This window comes from Hetaerina americana, unplaced genomic scaffold (genome assembly GCF_022747635.1).
Source record: "Hetaerina americana unplaced genomic scaffold, ioHetAmer1.1.p SCAF_44, whole genome shotgun sequence".
Classification (NCBI taxonomy): domain Eukaryota; kingdom Metazoa; phylum Arthropoda; class Insecta; order Odonata; family Calopterygidae; genus Hetaerina; species Hetaerina americana.
In genome coordinates, this window is record NW_027287030.1 from 3,446,779 (window position 1) to 3,467,500 (window position 20,722).

Here is a 20,722-nt window from a genome sequence, read left to right on the forward strand (position 1 = left end):
AAATAAATGTCAACACTGGAACGTGGAGTTAGGGGCAACACTCAATAGAGCATTATTCTCATTCGTCAAAATTAAGAATTTAAATTCAGCATTTGAAATATAATTTAAATTATATTTTTTATAGTTTTAAAATCAACTGTTATCAGTAATCAATGCAGCGTAAATTATTCTGACGCAAAATGCAAAAAAAGGGTTAGTTTACCACAGGAAAAACGGGAGAGTTTGACAGAGTGAGTGATATTGATTCCTGTGAATGATAAAAAACATTGCTGCCGTGCTATTAATCAATATATGGTCCGAATACCACTGACAAGTAGAAAAATTGGAGGCGACTTGGTTAGTTAAAATAAATTAAAACTGTGGACCATGATTACATTATTCGAAACAATAAACCGCCAATTAGATGTATTTTGATGCAGTGTAAATATGCATATGCAATAAAGATACATCTACCACAGAAATTCGGGAGAGTCACTGACCCATCTCCTCGCCGTGTGAGTTTAATACTCTATATTAATTGCACGAATTCTTATTAATAATGAAATATTACTGAACAGTAACTTATGGCAGGGTTATTTATTGTAACCAGTCATGACGAAGAAATAATGAATGGTCTGTAATAGCAAATGAAACAATTATTACCTTAAAATTGATCGAACAAGATTTAATTCCATTCATAAAAACAATTTACCATGGATAAATGGCTAATTCAAGCTGAATTTGTATTGAATACAAGTATATCCTAATTTTAATTCCTCAAATAGAAATAACCATACTCTGAGTGGAAATTAACGCCAATCCAATGGCTGAGAGGCAATTATCTCAACTCAACAGCATGCCACATTCAACAGAATAAAATTAGTACTACGCGCAAATTATCAGTGACTGCGTTGACATATGAGTTAGTCCTTATTTATTCCATGAGTTCAAATGAATCCTTTTTCCTAGGATTACGAATTTAAAGATTTGGATGCCAAAAAAAAAGGGATTTCAGGTTCCGCTCATCTGTAAATTTCCAATTCTCTCTATCAACTAAAGAACGGGTGAACAATTTTGAACCGCTGAACAGCGTATTAACTGGCAACTGACATGTAGAAGATCCCTCTTAATTAAATCAATGCTAATTATGTTTCATTTCCAATCCTTAGAATTTATATTCCTTTAACTGCAGATGACATAAGGGTATAATTTTAGACATCACCTCTTCATTCATCCCACCATGCGGAAATGCAAAAGACTGGCAGTCCAACCGTTTTCATCATCCCTTAGTAATCAGTGAAATACTTTCAACGAATGGTAAGATAAATTACTTTCCTGCTGTAAATCAATACATGGTTCGGATACCACCCTCAAGCAGTGAAACTGGGAGCGAGGCACTTGACAAAATGTATGTCGCCTCTGAATAGCTGAAATTAATTAAAACTGCGGTCCGTGATCACACTTTTCGACACAATAAACCCGCCAAATAGATCTTTATTGAGTGTAGCAATAATTCATCGTTCTTATATCGTTTGTCGGATGAAGTCAAGGGGTTGGACCAATGGTATTCAACCGCATTCGTTCAGCAATATAAACATCATATGTTTTTATAAGCATTGTTTGCCGGGATAAAAACGCCAATGTGCGCTTGGCCAACAAATATTTCATTATTTTGAAACTTATGGCATCTAATACGATGTTATATGTTACTGTGAGTTATTTTAATACTTTTCCTTATACGAGGTACTACATGAGAGCGTAACGCGTACAAATATGATCAACTTAGTCATGATTTTAAATGGGCATAACGGAGGAAGTCCAATTTGATTTAGCTCTTCGACTGGCTAAGCATGTTATATAATTGTACCTCATATTTGCAATATAAACTATGCTCATGCAGTGTAAGTTATCTACACACAAATATTTATAAAATAATTCGAAAACCATTCCTATACGGTGCCGAATTCAACAAATTTAAGCTTGCAGTGATTTGGATAATTTTTTCGAGCAAAATTTGCCCTCTTTGTGTTCATGCCATGATATGTCCATGGCAATGAAATTCAAAATCGTTTTGGCACGGATCTGGACGTTTCTAAATGGTTATTTGCCGGGATTGGTCTTTTAAATGCTAGTTTAAGCAACTGCTTTATTCCAGGAAATATTCCAAAATTTAAATATAATATCTCAGAAAAAATCGAGTGCTTCAAAAAGTGCGAGAATTAGATAAATCATTTTTGCAGATATTATTTGAGCGTATTTATGCTCGTAAACTTCTACAGATTACAATCTTGCTGATTTCAAGGAATTTTCATGTCAGCGAATTTGTTTTCGGAATTTATTATTGACTCATGTATTTCATTTACGTCTAGCCAAATATTTTCCACATTAGTTGATTAATCATCCATACCTCACTTTTATTAAAATATAAAACGACCTTCCGTTAGGAAATAGTTCGAATACTTAATACTAATATTACCGTTGTCATAGAAAACGGGTGGCTATTTAAGTGTCTGCAGTTAGTATTCTTGAATGATATTAATGTTCATAATGTATCGGAAGAGAAAATACTTTGTTCCTCCGCATGTATTTTATTATGCACGACTTAGGTTACGACTCGCAAAGTCATCATCAGGTAATGACTTGATGATGACTTTGTGAGTCGAAACCTAGGACGTGCATATTAAAATACATGTGGAATAACAAAGTATTTTCTTTTCCGATATGAATCGCTTCCACAAAGTAACGCCTCAAACCATTCCATAAATTTTTATAACTGTCTATAAACTTATGTGCATTCAGTGTAATATGCTCGATTAAAGTTCATGGTAATAAGCAAGGGCTAGAAGTCCCAATAAAAGATTTTGAATGTTTCAATGGGGATTTCAAAGTTATGCGTACATATTTGACGGCATATTATTATTTCTGCATATAAGTGTGATTTTGAAATACAGAATAAGTGCAGGAAATGCCGATTAGTAAAAGGTTATTCATAAGCAAACTGCAAATAGCTATTATGTTAACGTAAATACAGATTATTATTTTGGACTTTATCAAAAACTTTTTTAATTTCTTTTGGATTTTTTTACCCTAAATTCCCAACGAAACGCATTTCAAATATTTTCGTATTATTAGGGATACTTAAATGCGAAAAAACTGCTTTCATTACTAATAAAGCGCGGGCTAATCCTACACGTAGACATGGCTTGTGATACAGAAACTGACTTTTCTTAGAGAAAAATCTAATTTAGAAAGATATCTTTATCCATTACGTTGTATTGTAAGTAACATAACCAACCCTACCTTCTCCCCCGCTCTTGTTTCATGAAAGTTTTTTTTCCTCATTCAGTTTTTTCTATTCCGTTATCATTTTCACAAGTTTCCCTACAAGGATTTTTAAGAATAGCTCACGGATACGGAGATGAGTGATACCCAAATACCCAGGGCATGTGTGGAGGCGTTAATTATACCCCTCCATTATGTTGGCACCAAACCCTCGGTCCATTCTGAAAGTAAGGGGTAGTTATCCCCCTCTGTATGCATCACCTCCCATTAATTTCCTCCCCCTGTATGTGATCATATCACTTGGCTCATCCCCCAATTCCATCACTTCAATCTTTCCAGCACACAGCACCGGTCTGTCACCTTCGCCGTCTTCGGCCGCGGCTGCCGCTGTCAGTTCCGCCAAACCCTCGACTCCACCGGGCAGCAACGGACACGCACCAGAGGGAGTTGCCGAAGACTCACCCCCACCGCGACCACCTCCAAAGAGGTCGCACGAGGCAAAGGCACTCGCGGCCGCTAAGGAGCCAGACCCATCCCAGCCTCCGGCCTTGCCCCCGAAGAGGCACTCAAAGGCGTCCTCAGGGTCGCAGACGGTCAAAGTGGAGCCACAGCAGACGGGAGTCGAACCCGGGGGGACGGCGTCGAAGACCGATGGAGATTCCGCAAAAACACCATCATCCCCCGTGAAGACGAAGAGCGAGGAGAGTACCGCGTCCCCTGAGCAGGTCCAGGAGAAAGCAGCCAGCCCGTCCGAGGGGATCTCGAGGACCTCCCCACCGAACGACACCCTGGTCTCAGAGGCGACGGACACGCCTGGGGGAACCAACTCCTCGGCTGCCCTCTCGCCCCTCAAAAATGATGATGGATCGACTTCCCAGGCCGCCGAAGACGGAACAAGGGAGGAGCAAAAGTCACCCGGCACGGGAGACGCTCAGGATGGGAGTCACATGTCAACCCCTGCGCCCTTGGAGGCCATCACACCCACGTCCGTGGTCATTTCACCCCCTGGGGATCCGGAAGGGTCACTCGGGGAGGAGATTTCCCCTCTACAAGAGTCACCGAAGACACCCCGCACGGAAGTGCAGGAGAGGTCACGGGACACCCCAACCAGCCGTCCTCAGTCAACCGCGGACACTCCGGAGGCCGCAGTGACCTCTCCGAGAGCCGAGTCGACCGAGGTGGTCAAGGACGACATTCCGCGACCCAATTCTGTCACTTCAAAAGAAATGGAAAGTATGTCCGTGGTGTCGGGGAGCATTGTTACGGATTCCGCGATCGTCGAAGACAAAGAATCTCCGTCGGAAGCCGCTGTAAAGAGGTCATCAAGGGTGGAGGAGGGGCCGGCCGTGTCTGCGGAAGGCGTCGCGACGCCAAAGGGACGCGACTCGGGTCTTTCGTCCGAGGAGGGAAGCACTCCCATAGTTGTCGAACGGGCGGATGATTCCGGCCAAGGTCCAGCCGTCGCAGCGGGCGAAGCCAGAGAGGGGCCGACGGACGAGTCCGCGGCAGCCATAGATGTGTCGGTGGAAGTAAACAAAAGCGAGTCCGGTGGAGCGGGCGGTAGTAGTCGCCCTGTGTCCGCAGTCGAGGAAAAGACGGAAAAGAGTCCGGTACCCGTGGACGAGTGCGGGAACTTGGTGGTAGGAGAAACCGCGGGTCAGAAGGAGGGAGAGGAAGGAGGAGAAGGAGGGACCAAGACGGACGATGTGGATGGAGAGGAGGTAGGGAAATCGTTCGGGTTTGGTGACTCAGCCAGCTTAGACACGGTGGTCCACGTGAAGACGGAGAGCTCCACGGAGATCCCCAACGCTTCTTCGCAAGAAAAGGCGGCCTCGCCCCAAGAAGAAACGGCAGCGAGTCCAAAGTCGGCTGGAGAGATGCCGGTAACCGAAGACGGAGGGAAGGAGACGGTAGAAGTGTCGGCTGAGACATCTTCGCCTACCGGCCCGAAAGAAATATCGGAGGAAGTGAGGTCGAAAGCTGAAGTGTCATCCCCACCGGTCACTGCCATGGACAGCTCCGGTTCTCGAGAGGAGCCGACTCCGACACCACCCGCGAAAGAAACGGAAGAATCTTCGCCACCAGTAGAAAAGGTAAGTCCTTCAGTGCCTCAGGACGAAACAACACAGTCATGCCCAGTGAAGGATGAGTCTTCGCCAAAAGTGGAGGAGGAAGGTGATTCGGTTATGGAAAACACACCTCCAAAATCCCCGACAAAACATACAGAAGCCAGTTCGCCAATTGCCATGGCAGCAGACACCTCAGTTTCCCAGAACGAACCTACTCCACCTTCTCCGGGGAAAGAAGAAACGTCTTCACCTCCGGCCCAGGCCGAAAGCACCCCGGTTCCAGACAGTGAACCACCTCCGGCAACTCCGACGAAGAAGGTTGAAGCGTCTTCACCAACTGCAGGTGACTCTAGCCCCTCACAGATGGAGCCAACACCGCCATCCCCCTCGAAAGAAGAAAAAGACAAAGCAGCGTCAGAGGACAAAGGGGATTCCCAGGAAGAGGAGAAACCTGCGCCCAAAGAAGATGCCATACCTGAGTCTCCAAAGGAAAAATCGTCGGAGCAATCTAATGAAGAGCTGCCCCCACCGCCGCCACCGGAGGCAGAGAAAGAAGACGAGCAGCAAGGGGGTGAAGTGATGCCCCCACCTCCACCTCCAGACTCTATTTCTGCGGAACCAAAGGAGGCCCCACAAACGGAGGCGCCCAAGTCACAGGAAAGACCTATGTCAGTCACCGAAGAGGAGGTGGCGTCCATCCTCCTCAGTCAGAGTCAGGAAATGCCAACAGTGGACACCAAAGGAGGTGAGAGGGAAAAGGAGGAAGACCAGAAGGATCTTCCTCCGCCTCCACCATCAACCCAGGACGGCAACCAGGAAGGGGATTTCCCGCCACCCCCTGACATGTCCGAAGACGGTGAGATTCGTTCCCCAGAGGACCCCGGGGGTCGGACAAGGTCCGCTTCCTTCGAGCTGGTGGAAGTTTTGAACCTTGGGGGATCTTTGGAGGAGGGCGAGGAGGGTGCCAAGAAAGACGACGATTTGAGGGAGGGAAGAGGACTGGTCAAGAGGGTCCCAACGCCCGTGAACACCGACTGGCCACCCAACCAAGAAGATGAGGAGGAAGAGGAAGAGCGGGACTCAATTTCGCCCGAGGCTACGGCTACACCTTCGGTGACCTCCGAGTCGAAGCAGTCCTTGGAGGAGGCTGAAGTGGCGGGGTCAAAGATGGCTAAAGACGCGGCAACCGGGAGTCTAGAGGGAATATCCGAGGTGGCCAGTCAGGGAGGGCAGGCGGAGGAGGAGGAAGCCGCCAAGGGAGCCACTGAGACCGTGACGGAAGCCAAAGAAGTCACGGCGAGTGAAGTCGAGGTCAAATCAGGAGACGCTAAGGCAACAGAACCTAGCGAGGACGCAAAGGAAACCCCAAAACCTACCGCACCGGACGAAGAGGTATTCGTGGCGGTGGAAGGTGGAGAAAACGTTCCGGCCGATGTCGAGGTTCCCGAGTGTACAGTGACCAACCAAGGGCCACCTCCAGAGGTTCTCAAGGCTGCAGAAGAGAAACTGAAGGCGGAGGAGTTACATAAGGAAGAGGAAGAGAAGGAGGAAAGAATTAAGAGTCCGGAGGAGTTGAGGAAAGAGTTGGAAGAATTGGGAAGATTGGAGGTGGATGAGGCTTGCAGAAAGGCCGTAGTTGAAGTGGAGAGGAGGGACAGGGAGTCGAGAATGTCCGCGGAAGCGCTGGACGACGACAAGGCGGCCGTGGAAGCCGCAACCAACGGCCACGATGCCGAGTCAGTCGAGGAGGGTCGAGGGGAAAAGGATACACCAGCGAAAGAGGAAGCAGCCAAAACACCCGATGGTGAGCACCAGAGTAATGGAGCGGATGACCAGACCGATAAACTCAGAGTCGAGGAAAGTGGTAAGGAGACCCCGGAAGTTTCAAAAGATGAGGCAAAGGTCAATGACGACGATGCTAAGAAGGCGGCATCCCCAGAGGCAGAAGTGGAGGAAGTGAAGGCGGGGAATGAGACTCCAGAGGCGGCTAGAGATGCCCCAACACCGGAGAAGAAGGAGAAAGCAGGCGATTCCCCAGAGGCTACTATAGATCCAGCAGTGGCGAGCAAGGTTAAGACGCCTCCTAAGTCAAAAGCCGAGGGTGAGATAAACGGAGAGGCGGAAAACGAGGTGTGTGGATTTTATTCTCTTAGGGACTGCCCATATAATTAAAATTTACATAGGTAGACTCATTTTGGTTTATATTTTAACAACCTCATATTACGTCATAACAATCTTTTCAATCTTCAATAATTTTACGTTTTTAAATGAAGGATTTCGAGTATATAGTAGGCTTTCTCCCTCGTTACTGGAGAAATGTAAAATATTTCAGCTTTTGATCGACGTTTCTCTCTCTTTCTTGGGTTTTTGGATTAAAAAATTCACTCCTTTCGTGTGCTGCTAAACTTATGTTTCTCTCTTACCCTATGATACTCACCACCTGGTCAAACAAACGTTTCTATTCAGTCATTACGTCTGTTCCTTTTGGTTGTGACTTAATGTATGGGCAGTCTCTTAACAATCGTGCCTAACGCGATGCATTTTTTTAACTAGAGCTATTTGGTTGTTTGCCTTGAATTAGTCGCTTCGCTTGCTATTAGTTACACCTCAATGCGCATGGCTGCTAGTTGTAGCTATTAGAATTGCACAAATTCTTAGAATTTCCTTTACTTCATTTCTATCATTCCGCTCTTCTCCTAAAGGACATTTCATTATGCTCAGTTCATCCACATTGATTTTTAAGTATGCTCCATTTTATTTTCTTCGGACAATGCGTCATACACATAATATACCGTATAATTTAAGCTACCTGCGTCAGTGGATAAGCTAAAAATTGATTCGTCGTAACAATAAATGCGATGATGCTCTGACTTGCGTTGGCTTATGCTTTTTTCTATCAACACTGGATAAATTTACTAAAATATTAAAATATGTTAAAAAGTATATAATGTTTGAAATGTTAACAGAAAAATAAAACAAGTTCATCATTCAAATTAACAAAAAAAATTCTTCTTTTATAATATAAGGTTTCATTTATGGCGATGAAATTTTTTCTAAAATTTTGTGATATTTAAATTATAAAACAATAAATAATTTGTGTCAGTCACCTTAACTTGTTTAGGATTTACATAAAAATTGATGGAAAAATAAAATTCTGGCATAAATCAGTCAGCATTAGAGTTTCATACTTTTCGGGTAAAAATTAAATGTAATGACGTTTTTTGTGAGCATGGAAAGCATTTAGCAAAATTAAAAAAAAAACATTGTTAATTAAACTCTGGAAGATTCAGGTAAATTTATTCTCATAGCAAGAGGCCTCTTGAAGAGGTTTTAGAACACTTATCAATAGAGAATAGTGGGGGGACTCTTTGAGGGAGTATTTGAGACCATGATAAATTATGTCCCAAACTCCCAATCCTAACCCATCCGACCCCAAATCCTAATGGTTTTGCAGAAGGTGACCACGCTGGAACACGGTCCGTAAAGAGAGCAGAAAGCATTGAAGACGTGGAAATCGTGTGAAGATGGCGAAGGAAGACAGACACTTGGGACATTTCATAGAGGAAATTTTCCACCGGGATGGAAGATTATTATCCGGTGGATTTCTTATGTTCAATGTGTGAAAAGTGACAGTAAATGATTCCGACATTGGAGTGCTGCTCAAGAATTGAAACTTTATGCTCAAGTTTTGAATGGACGTGGCGGACGGAAAATTTCCTCTCCGCAATTTACTGTACAGACAGACACTGAAACAATTTCAAGACAACAACCCAGCTGAGCTGACGAAATTTGAGTCATTAAAAAATATATGCGACACAAAACAAAATACACTAATGTTTTTATACACTGAGTAAGGGCTGGCTTAACCTTATTGCGTGGAAGATATTTATGTAAATACAACATTCTGTAAATGTTACTATATTCCCATTTCACATGTGTGATGAGTGTGTGTGTGTGTGTGTATATGTATATATATATATATATATATATATATATATATATATATATATATATATATATATATATATATATATATTACACTTTTTGGAAAGTCTCACGGACGTGTATAATAATGTATAAATTTTAGCACGAGTGGACACACAAAAAGAAAAGAAACTCTTTAGGTTTCGAATAATGGGTGGTCACAGCCACCTGCCTCAAGGAAGAGAGGGACAGAACTCCCTACGTGAACTCTAGAGTTCTGTCCCTCTCTTCCTTGAGGAAGGTGGCTGTGACCACCGATTATTCGAAACCTAGTGATTTCTTTTCTTTTTGCGTGTTTCTGTATTTTTTTTCTGTGTCCACTAGTGCTAAATTATACATATATATATATATATATATATATATATATATATATATATATATATATATATATATATGTATATATATATATATATATATATATATATATATATATATATATATAGACACACACATATATACACATACATGTATACAAATGTATACACAACGTAAACGTTGAGCAGCGATAGCACACAGTACATATCGTAGACACAAATAAAAATAAAAAGGAGTACTCACGAAAATATTTGACAATTTGATTACACCGCCTTTGTCGAAGAGAGAACAAACTACTTTCTCGTTCGACGAAATCGGCAAGGACACCTTTAGTTGAAATATTTCTATGAGCACCCTTTCGTATTTATGTGTTTTAATTGTGTCTAAAATATGTAATGCATGCACACATACATAACCGCAGATATTAATAAATTCCTCTGACTCTTCTTCGTACGTTAACACCTAAACTTGTCTGTAGAATGAAGCCATGAATCAATGGTAGGGCACTACGTTTTAGCCAACAAATTTGGTCATCCGCCAGATGAAGGGTATTTTAAGGCTCAGAAAGTCATTAACGATTTCATTAAAATGATGGTCGTCCACTGTCAATACATATCTCATGTTTCCCCAGCTCAAAACTGTATACGCCTGATTGCGGCTGTGGTAAATATCATCAACGGTTTAATAGCACTTCAAGTTACCATTCATTTTTCTTTATTTTTGCCATTTATTGCTATGTGCTCCCTCTGTTGATGAAGAAGTTCCACCTCAATTTTCAACTGAGGTAACGGAGTGGGGAGGAATATCTTTTTTCCAAATCTTTCAGCTATTAACGTAATTTTTATTGAGTATTTTTGATACATATATTTTCGGATATTTAAAACGATTTCGGATATATTAAGGGCTGGGCCGTGCTTGGCTAACCGAAGTGACCCTAGTAAACTTGACAGAACAAGCTTTGTTCCAGAAGCAAGGGAATACTGAAAATAACAATTAAACTGCCATTTTAGTAGATTTAACACAATCATCATGTTTCCAATTACAAACAACACAAAAACATCGACCATAGGAACAGATACCTCTAAAATTTCACCAACAAGAACTGCGCATTTTTTTATTCATCGTTGCTGTGGATCTTAAGAAAACAATGGATTTTCCATCTTGGACTACCACCTTAATGGATTCAATACATTTCTTCATCTCTAATTGTCACAGAAAACTAAATTTGAAATTAGCAATCTAATTTGTAAAACTAATTTGATATCTACAGCATTATTTGCTTCCCTTTTTCAAAGAGAGTCATGAACTCAAAACTCATAGTTAGTTTAACTTTATCTCTGGTGCTCTGACTGCCACTAATGCTAAAGAAAATCTTCTGGTGATTAGGGAAGCGTATTTTAAATATGCGTGAATAAAGAAATTCATATTTGAATTGCTTTAGTTTGATTTTACAAGAAAGCCCCCGAAATTCACCGAGACAGGATGCAATTTGTGACCCACTGCACATAAAAAGGTAAATATTTTTGTGTCATGAAAATGGTATCGAAACTTGTGGAACTAAAATACAGTCATTCATTTGTCTATGGAGTGTGGAGGGTGAAAAGTTTTTTAGTCGAAATTTCATCATTCTCTGATTTGCGAATAACATTCTTAATTAGAAATATATATGTATATATACATATATATATATATATGTATACATATATATATATATGTATATATATATATATTAATATACATGTATGTATACATATATATAAATAGATGATATAGAAGCACTAACGAGAGCAATATAACATTTGGACGGCAGAACAAAACACTAAAATAGCTACAGAAAACACGTAAAAGGGCGTTCACAAATCAGAAAGTTTAACCTTTTCGCTTTCTTTAGATCAGACTGCTGTCTCATCTAACATGAAATAGCCTGACCTGAAGAAAGCCTAAGAGAAAGTCCAAAAGCTTACGCTATCTAAAATGTTATTGCCTCTTTATGTGCTTCCTATATCTATTTTTGTGCTCTGTTTCGCCGTCTTAGTGTGTGTGTGTGTATATATATATATATATATATATATATATGAACCTTCAAAATGGAACGCTCTTCAGCGAAGCGAAGCACATTGGATAGAATCTTGCTACAGATATTTAAAACATCGAAACATGAAGTGTTGACCCTTCGACATCACGGCCGTCATCATCAGAACGCTGTTCTCGGGGAAAGAGTGGAGAGGATTATACCATTATATATACATTCATATATATATATATATATATGTATATATGTATATATATATATATATGTATATATATATATATGTATATATATTTATATATATATATATATGTATATATATATATATATATATATATATGTATATATATATATATATATGATGGTATATATATACATACCATACCATATTTTACACATATATATATTAATGCGTATGTAAAATTAAAGTAAAAAATATGTTAATAACCGAAATATAAGTTCATGACCCTCCACCTCCACTTCTCTTTCGTATTTTTTAGCTATTCACATTATCCACAAACTTAAGTTAGCGGTACTGATAAACAGTTTGTGTCGACTCATATCCGACCAAATATCTCTTTCTCACTTTCCCATACGTCCCATCACATAAGATACTTTCTATCCTCCATTGCTTAATGCATATCCAGTTTTCTATGAGTACAATAAGTGCGACCGAATTCACATATGAATGCTTTTGTGTTTACACCCTTCAATATCATAGGTATCCGTCATTTGTACACAATATTGAAATAATTTAAAAGTATTGCTCTGTATAAATGGCAGTTACTATTTCTTATGCAAATATTCTCTCTATATTGTTTAGATTGAAATTTTATCCGAAATCGATAGAAAGAGTACGTTTTCCAGACAGACAGCATTTTTTTCATTAAGGTTGAGCTCTGAATTGAGACCAAGAGACTGGAAATAATGGGCGAAAACGATCGTTTGGAATGAGTTTGAAGTACCCCTTGATATTAAACCCTTATGCCACGGGTGGTTATTCAATTAAATATGTTCTTATATGAAAATTAACGATTTTGAGCTTACCCATAGTTGGTGTGTAATACCTCCGGACTTAGCAAAGGGAGAAGGTAGCGGGAAAATGACCTCTTTGACCGCAGAGTAGAGTTGCCTGCAAACTGGAAGAAGGAAAAGGGGAAGATTTGTAATGTCTCCTTGGATGACAGAATATTTGACTAAATGTTTTCTCGTTGGCATGATTCTTGTAGAATAAAAACCAAATGAAAAATGATACAGCCAGTAATGCACGTGAAACAAGCAGAAGAAATGTAGAGCAATTTCATGCGGGGGAGAAAGGTTGAAAAGAGAGATATGAGATCCATGAGATGAGATAGTACAATAGGACTTGCCTCGGAAGTAGCAGGAGAAGCTGATTTAAACTACATACAAGAGTGGATTACTCTTAAGAAATTTTGTTAACTGAGGAGATATATACATAAAATAAAAGGATTAAGAGCGTAAAAACTGGTGTCACGTGTGACGGTATACTTACTGAAGGTATAAACCATCGGAAAAGTAAGTCTCAAGTAGAATAAAGGCCTTTGGTACATCGTCATGCAATCTGGTAACGGATATGTACGTAAAGAGCGAGAGTGGCGATGGAAAGAGAAAAAAAATCAAAATGGTAAGGCCAAATAGTTTTAGAAGTGACAATATTCAGTGTCTATAAGGAAGATGAGGAGAGAAATTTAAAGAGCGAATATAAAGGACTGAAAACGAAGCTAACCGATTAAGTATTTGGCAATAAGTTTTTTTTATAACACCGCTCCAATGCGTAAAAAGTAAGTTGTAACAAATTGCGAGCATCAAATCCTTATCAGTCACCCTAAAATGATTCCACGTTGCGCTAATTAATCTTGTCCAATGCGCAAATCCGGAAATATTCCTAGGCAGCCTTCGTATTTACTTTGTATTACAAGATCGCTTTTACGAAATTGGCCAATATAATTAAAACACAAAGATTCCCCATTTTCCACTTTGTCGGTAAGAGAGAACTGAAGTGATTATGTCACATTTTAGACATCGGGGTAGCTAACTGGCACAGAGGCCGAGGAAAGTAGCTCTATTTCTGTAGCTTATTTTGGTTTCAGTTCCAATGTGATCTGGAATCCAACTGGAGAGAAAATGTGTTAACGATTTCATGACGAAACGAACGACGGAATTTGGATGTTTTCACGAAGCGGAACCATCTGGAGCGATATTTTTGGTTCCCCGTTTCAAAGTCGCTTCATCAATTTTAAGATTCCTTTGAAGAAAAATATCTCCTATGGGTACGATCTCGAGCTTCTGGGGGAAATATGGGAAAAGTGCAGTCTGGGCAGTGACTTCGGTGAAAAAACACCATGAATGAGATAGGGAAAGTATGATTGGCTAACAGAAATTTTGACGGAATGGTGCCGAATGATAATGAATCAGAATGAAAACCACAATAAAAAATGAAAAACCACAAGAAAAATGTTCATATGAAATCTCTTTGTTCCAGAAACCAACCTTAATACCGTAATCAATCAGAAGCTTACGGAAACAATGAAAATAGAGTAGTTTCGAGACGCTAAAGCAGAGTGTATCCAGATATATATTTCTCCTTCAAGATGAAATAAAAAAGACAACTTCATGTATATTCTTCTTCGGAGCTTCTTTTTCAAATATGAAGGAATATTCATTTCGCTATGGGGGAAACTAAACATGTGAATGCTGTTTGGATCGGTTTCAGGCCTGCTAAGATTATACTGCTAAACTACTGTCATTGATGCTCGAATACTCCAGTTAAAGATAAACCTGCTAGGTACATTATAAAAAAAAATCAGAATGGAAGGTATGGAACAGATTTCCTTATATTCAATCACCTTCCGAATCATCCCTGAAACAGCATCGCCAAAAAACCTGCGATGAAAGTGTGCTTTTTAAAATATTCTATTTAAGATAGGATTTGGTTATACCTTAACATTGCCTTGGATGAAAAGCATGGGGATCGAGATGGTGCGGGGGCTAACGTACTGGCTTCCCACCCTGAGGGCGCGGGTTCAAATCCCGGCGGTGTTGAATATTTTTCAGAGGTATCTCGATCCCTACTTGAGGTGCTTTGTGGAGGGCACTTTGAGTGAGTACGCCGTCCGTCGGATGGGACGTTAAACTGTGGACCCCTTGGCGCCTTTCGTAAAGAGTAGGCTAATGCCGACGCCGGGTTTCTCTCCACCCTTCATCCTTTCCTATCCATCCCCTATGGCGCAAATGACCTTAGCTGTCGGTCGCCTCCCCTCAAAACTACTACTATGAAAAGCATTCCTGAAACATGCCATCTCGGAAGATTTGTTTATCTAGAACACTTTAATAGTTGGTGTTATTACTATTGATTCAATGAGGAGAAAGTGTAATCAAATCAATAAAGACTTCATTAAAAACCGGAAGTTAAAGCTATTCTTAGTGACAAGTGATTGGAGGCGCGAATTTGGAAGGCAATGTTTTTATTAGTAATATTTATGATAAGAAAACAGTAAAACTTATTCCCCACCTAACAACAGATAAATGTGCGAAAAATTGAAATATATAAATACTACATTTTTCAAACTATTGCTAAAAATGTACACAACCATATATACAAGGTTCGTCCGGAAAATAAGTGTACTGATTTTTTTCCCGCCGCTCCAGGCGCGCCCAGCACCGCTCTGACGGGCTGCGATTGGAGGGGGGTATGTTGGCAAGCGACGCTGGAAAAGGCAGTCGGCTCTGAGCTGTGGTGTAGTGAGGAGCTCTGTTAACGCGTACCTCCACGCTCGACCCACGTCACGGAACGCGATGCCGAAGTTTTTGGAGCAGCGTTATTCCATCAAATTTGCGGTAAAGCTTGGGAAATCGTCTACCGAAACTGTCGGTATGATTAACCAGGCTTACGGGGAGTCAGCCATGTCCAGAAACATGATCTTTCGGTGGCACAAGATGTTCGTGGAGGGCAGAGAAGAGGTCGACGACGAACCACGGCCTGGACGCCCATCAACGACACTCACCGACGAAAATGTGCGAAAAGTTCGCGATGTACTGAACTCTGATCGTCGTCTTAGTGTTCGGATGATAGCAGAGCAGTGTAATGTGTCAAAAACAATGGTGCACGAGATTATTAGGGAGCAATTACAGATGCGAAAAATTTGTGCAAAGTTGGTGCCGAAAGTGCTCAGTGATGATCAAAGACTCAATCGTTTGGAAATCGCGACACAACTTGCGGATCACTGCAAAAATGATCCACATTTTTTAGAGAACGTTGTTTCGGGTGACGAGACGTGGATCTTTGAGCACGACCCGGAGTCGAAGAGACAAAGTGCGGAGTGGCACACCCCATCATCACCCCGTCAAAGAAAGCTCGCATGAGTAAATCTCGGATCAAGGCGATGCTCATTGTCTTTTTTGACAAAAGGGGAGTCGTCCACTACGAATTTGTACCTGAACGACAAACTGTAAATGCTGCATTTTACGTCCAAGTGCTCGACAGGCTTCGACAACGAGTCGCCCGCGTCCGGCCAGCGATCAAAAACATCTGGCGGCTGCATCACGACAATGCGCCGTCTCACACCGCGCTTGTCGTGTCGGACTTCTTGGCCAAGCACGGCGTGGCAACGCTGCCGCACCCGCCCTACAGCCCGGACTTGGCACCACCGGACTTCTTTCTGTTCCCGAAGATAAAGAGGAGTTTGAAAGGAACGCGATACGGGACTTTGGACGCCGTCAAAGAGGCCGTGACGACGTGTCTTCGAGAGGTTCCCGATGATGCCTTCGCGGGTGCCTTCGCGGGAGCGTTCCAGGAATGGGAACGCCGCTGGAACAAGTGTATCGACTCACAAGGGTCCTATTTTGAGGAATATTAGCTTAAGATATGTAAAAGTGTAGTAAATTTTTTTTCCTGAGCTCAGTACACTTATTTTCCGGACGAACCCTGTATATACCACAAACAGAATAATCCACCCGGAGGTCGGTTTGGTAGGTGAGTTCACCCAGTATTAGGCCCAACAGCGTGTGAAATTCACACATCAGGGTAGGGAGGCCATTTCATTTCCCTGTGCCGGTTATGGTTTTCCAGGAAGATCTGGTACCCGAAAAATTACTTAGTTTGGGTGGAGCTGCAGGTACCCAGAGTGCCTTGCCCGGGAATCGAAATCGACTACTGACTGAATGCCCTTCAGTCAGTAGTCTAACGCTCTAGCCCCTGGACTACCGCGACCCACATTGATCGCGGACCCACTACCGCGACAATGTGTTTATATATTTGTATCGTCACCGATGAGCGTTCTGTTTCGAATATATATATACGAGTATATATATATATATATATATATATATATATATATATATTTATTTATTTATTTATTTATTTATATGTATATATTTGGACGGCACAATAGAACACAAATAAAATAGTAACACTTAAAAGGACACTCACATTGCTTCCGGCCTTCTCCTAGGCCTTCTTCAAGTAAGACTTCTTCAAAGAGTCTTACTTGAAGAATGCCTCGGAGAAGGCCGAAAGCTTAAACAATTTACAATGTGAGTGTCCTTTAAGGTATTACTATTTTATTTATGTTCTATGGTGCCGTCCAAATATTATACTGCTCGTGTGAGTGTTTCTATATCATCGATATATAAATAAATAAATAAATAAATATATACATACTACCTTGATCAAAAATTTCCCGGAATTTATTCAGAAAATTAAAAATACAAGTTTATTCATCTAAATCTATATTGTCCCCTTCAAAGTAATCCCCATCGACTGCAACACACTTATGCCAGCGCTTGATCCAATCCTCGAAACATTTTTTATATTCGGTTTTCGGTATGTCCATCAGTGCTTCCTGCGATTTTTCCATTACTTCCTCTCGGCTGCTAAAACGCGTTCCCCGTAATGGTTTTTTAACTCGATTGAACAGAAAGAAGTCACAGGGAGCCAAATCAGGTGAATTCGGTGGCTGTTGGATGGTATTTGTTGCATTTTTCGTCAAAAAATTACGAATAATGATAGCACTGTGCGACGGTGCGTTATCATGGTGCAAAATCCACGCGTTTTCTGCCCACATTTCTGGTCTCTTTCGGCGAATTGCTTCACGCAAATGTCTCATAACGCCCAAATAATACTCTTTGTTTACTGTCTGGCCTTCTGGCAAAAATTCATGATGCACTACACCGTTGTAATCCATGAAAACCGTCAGCATTGCCTTCTTTTTTGACGGAAAACGACGTGGTTTTTTTGGTCTCGGCTCATTTGGTGAACGCCATTCACTTGCCTGATGTCTGGATTGCGTGTCGTACTCATAAACCCACGTCTCGTCTCCAGTAATGATCCTTTTGATGAATGTGGGATCGGATTCAGCCTCGCAAATCATGTCTTTTGCGACGTCAACACGGTCTCTTTTTTGCATGAAATTGAGGTCTTTTGGCACCAACTTTGCTGCTACACGACGGAAACCCAAATCATTAACCACAATGTCTTGGGCGGATCCATAGGCAATGTTCAAGTCCTCCGCTATTTCTCTGATGGTTAATTTGCGGTTATTGACCAACATTTCTTTTACTTTATCAATTTTTTCACCGACTTTCGATGTCGATGGTCTGCCACTGCGTTCATCATCTTCGATTGACTCACGACCACTTCTGAACCGCTCGTGCCACTGGTAAACGACCGTTTTTTTTAGAGAATCGTTGCCGAAACACTTTTCCAACATTTCCAACGTCCGTGCGCCACTAAACCCGTTTTTTACGCAAAATTTAATACAAGTTCGTTGTTGCAAATTTAAATCCATTTCTGCAATTGTAAAAAAATCGCCAACACACACAGAGATAGATGTACTCTTGGCTACGTAACTTTTGCAAATGTCAAGTTATGACACTAAGATTTAAAGGGAATATCAACAACAGATGTACCAATTTAACAAAAAAAACAGAACTCAAATCGGAACGATGGGAGCGCCACACGGTGGTTATTCCGGGAACGTTTTGATCAAGGTAGTATATATATATATATATATACATATATATATATATATATATATATATATATATATATATATATATATAATGGCTGGCACAATATAACACAAAAGAAAAGAATAGCAACATTTAAAAGAACACTCACATGGTAAATTGTTCGACCTTTCGGCCCTGAATGGCTACGCAATGGCATTCCCCCTATCTTTAATCCATTTCCTTTACACCTCACACATAATTTCGCTCTTTGGGTGATTCTCTTCAAGGAGCGATGTCCGTCCATTACTAAAATAGTTGCGGCTGGAAAGTATAATACACACAATCCCATTTCGCTGAGACTTCTTCGCATCCCGCACCTTTCGCAATCTTCCTCACCCAATAAGGGCCGTAACCAGTTCGGCGCGGACGTGACCCATCTCCCCGTTCGTGTTTACGTCCCCACCCCCGAAGCAAAACGACGCCTGGTGCTTATGCAATCTTGCGTTTTTGCGTGTTCGGCGGATTGCGTCTTCGCGCCCGCCCTGCCTTCCGCGCCCAAAAGAGAAGGGGTGACGTCACGTCCCCTGACCACGCCCCTTGGAAGTAGACCAAGTGGATGTGCCTTTCAGGGGGGCACGGTGGAATGGGTAGCTGGAAGGGATAAGGGAGAGATTGAAGGTGGATGAATGGAATGCACATCCATCGTGGGGTGTTGCTCTAATTTCGGCCGCGTGCTCGAGATAGGTGATGAGAGGAAGTGCGGATTGCGCTGCCTCCTACTGGATAAGGACTGAATATGTGAATGAAAAATGAATATTCTTACTTCCAGATACAGTATATTAATATATGTTTATAGTGTATGTATTATTAATGGTGAAATTAGGGCCATGAAATCATTTCTTAAAGTATATCACAATAAAAAATGTTACAAAGGAGAAGAACAATCACAAGTACTTAAGCTATATGCGGATGAGTAAATTGCGCAATGGTGGGAGCTGAGCCCGCTAACTCTAGGTCTACTAACAATACTAAAATTTCCAAGCAAGGACGATACCCCCCCCCCCTCCCATACCGACGGCGGAATTGCCGAAAGATATATATAGACGTAAAAAATAGAGAATCAAAAATAATTTGGGAGTTAATCTGCAGAATCGTTTTGAATTCCAAAACATTGCTTCAAATTCTTTTCGTGACGAAGGGGGTAGATCATGTTGGATAGGTATAGGTATTCAACAAATGACTTTCCTATTCCTCACCTTTCTTTACGTTTTGCAATTTTTCTGTCTACCCTCATAAGCAGAGAGACAATTGACGTGTTGTGTCCCATCAACTATGACGGTGAGAGTTAAAGATGACCTTCACACAACTTTTTTAAGTATTTTTTAAAATAAAATCACACCGGTAATGTTTATAACTAAAAAAATCACAAATGTAACCATATCAAATGCTGAAAAAATACAGCTGTAAGACAAAAACGCTCAAAGAGACATATTTATTTTTTTTCGGCAGTCCATGCCTTCAACAATAAAAGTGACATTCTAGTTTCTGAAAATAAAATAAATAATTCACTATATTCTGCCAATCTGTATTGAATAAAATGGACCAAAGCTGGGTTTTTTTACTAAGCTTGGAAATTTAATGGCCAAAAACAATTTGAGCATTTATGATGAGAAGACTTTGACCGGATGGAGGCCTCAGAGAAGCCGCAATGTTAAACTATCTCTAATATGAGTGTCCTCCTATATGGAATATTATATATACACATATATACGATATAATACATTATATATATACATTATATATATATATATATACATTATATATATATACATACATATAACACTTGTGTAAAAGTCTCACGGACGTGAATAATATGCGCCCATATTGGTTCCGTAAACGTGCTATTCCCAGCATCGGGATCCATTCCACATTTCATTCAGAGGCACGCAAAGTAGAATCTCTCCGCGTCTCATCATATCCTCGTCCCATTTCGTCCTCCTTCCACCCCCTCCCTTCGTCTCGACCGTCTTGCTGACGCCCATCGGAGCGGTCGATCTTTTTTTCGTGTTTCAGAATTCTTTTGGGGCCATCGCTG

The 20,722-nt window shown here is 41.1% G+C and overlaps 1 protein-coding gene across 1 annotated transcript in view; it reads left to right on the forward strand.

Annotated features, from left to right (window-relative positions):
- The window catches only part of LOC139692897 (enolase-phosphatase E1-like), a 266,173-nt gene that overhangs the window by 210,487 nt on the left and 34,964 nt on the right, over positions 1–20,722 (forward strand). The window contains exon 2 of the mRNA XM_071591214.1: positions 3,601–7,460. Within this exon, the coding sequence (XP_071447315.1) occupies positions 3,601–7,460 (3,860 nt within the window). The remainder of the gene's footprint in view (positions 1–3,600; positions 7,461–20,722) is intronic.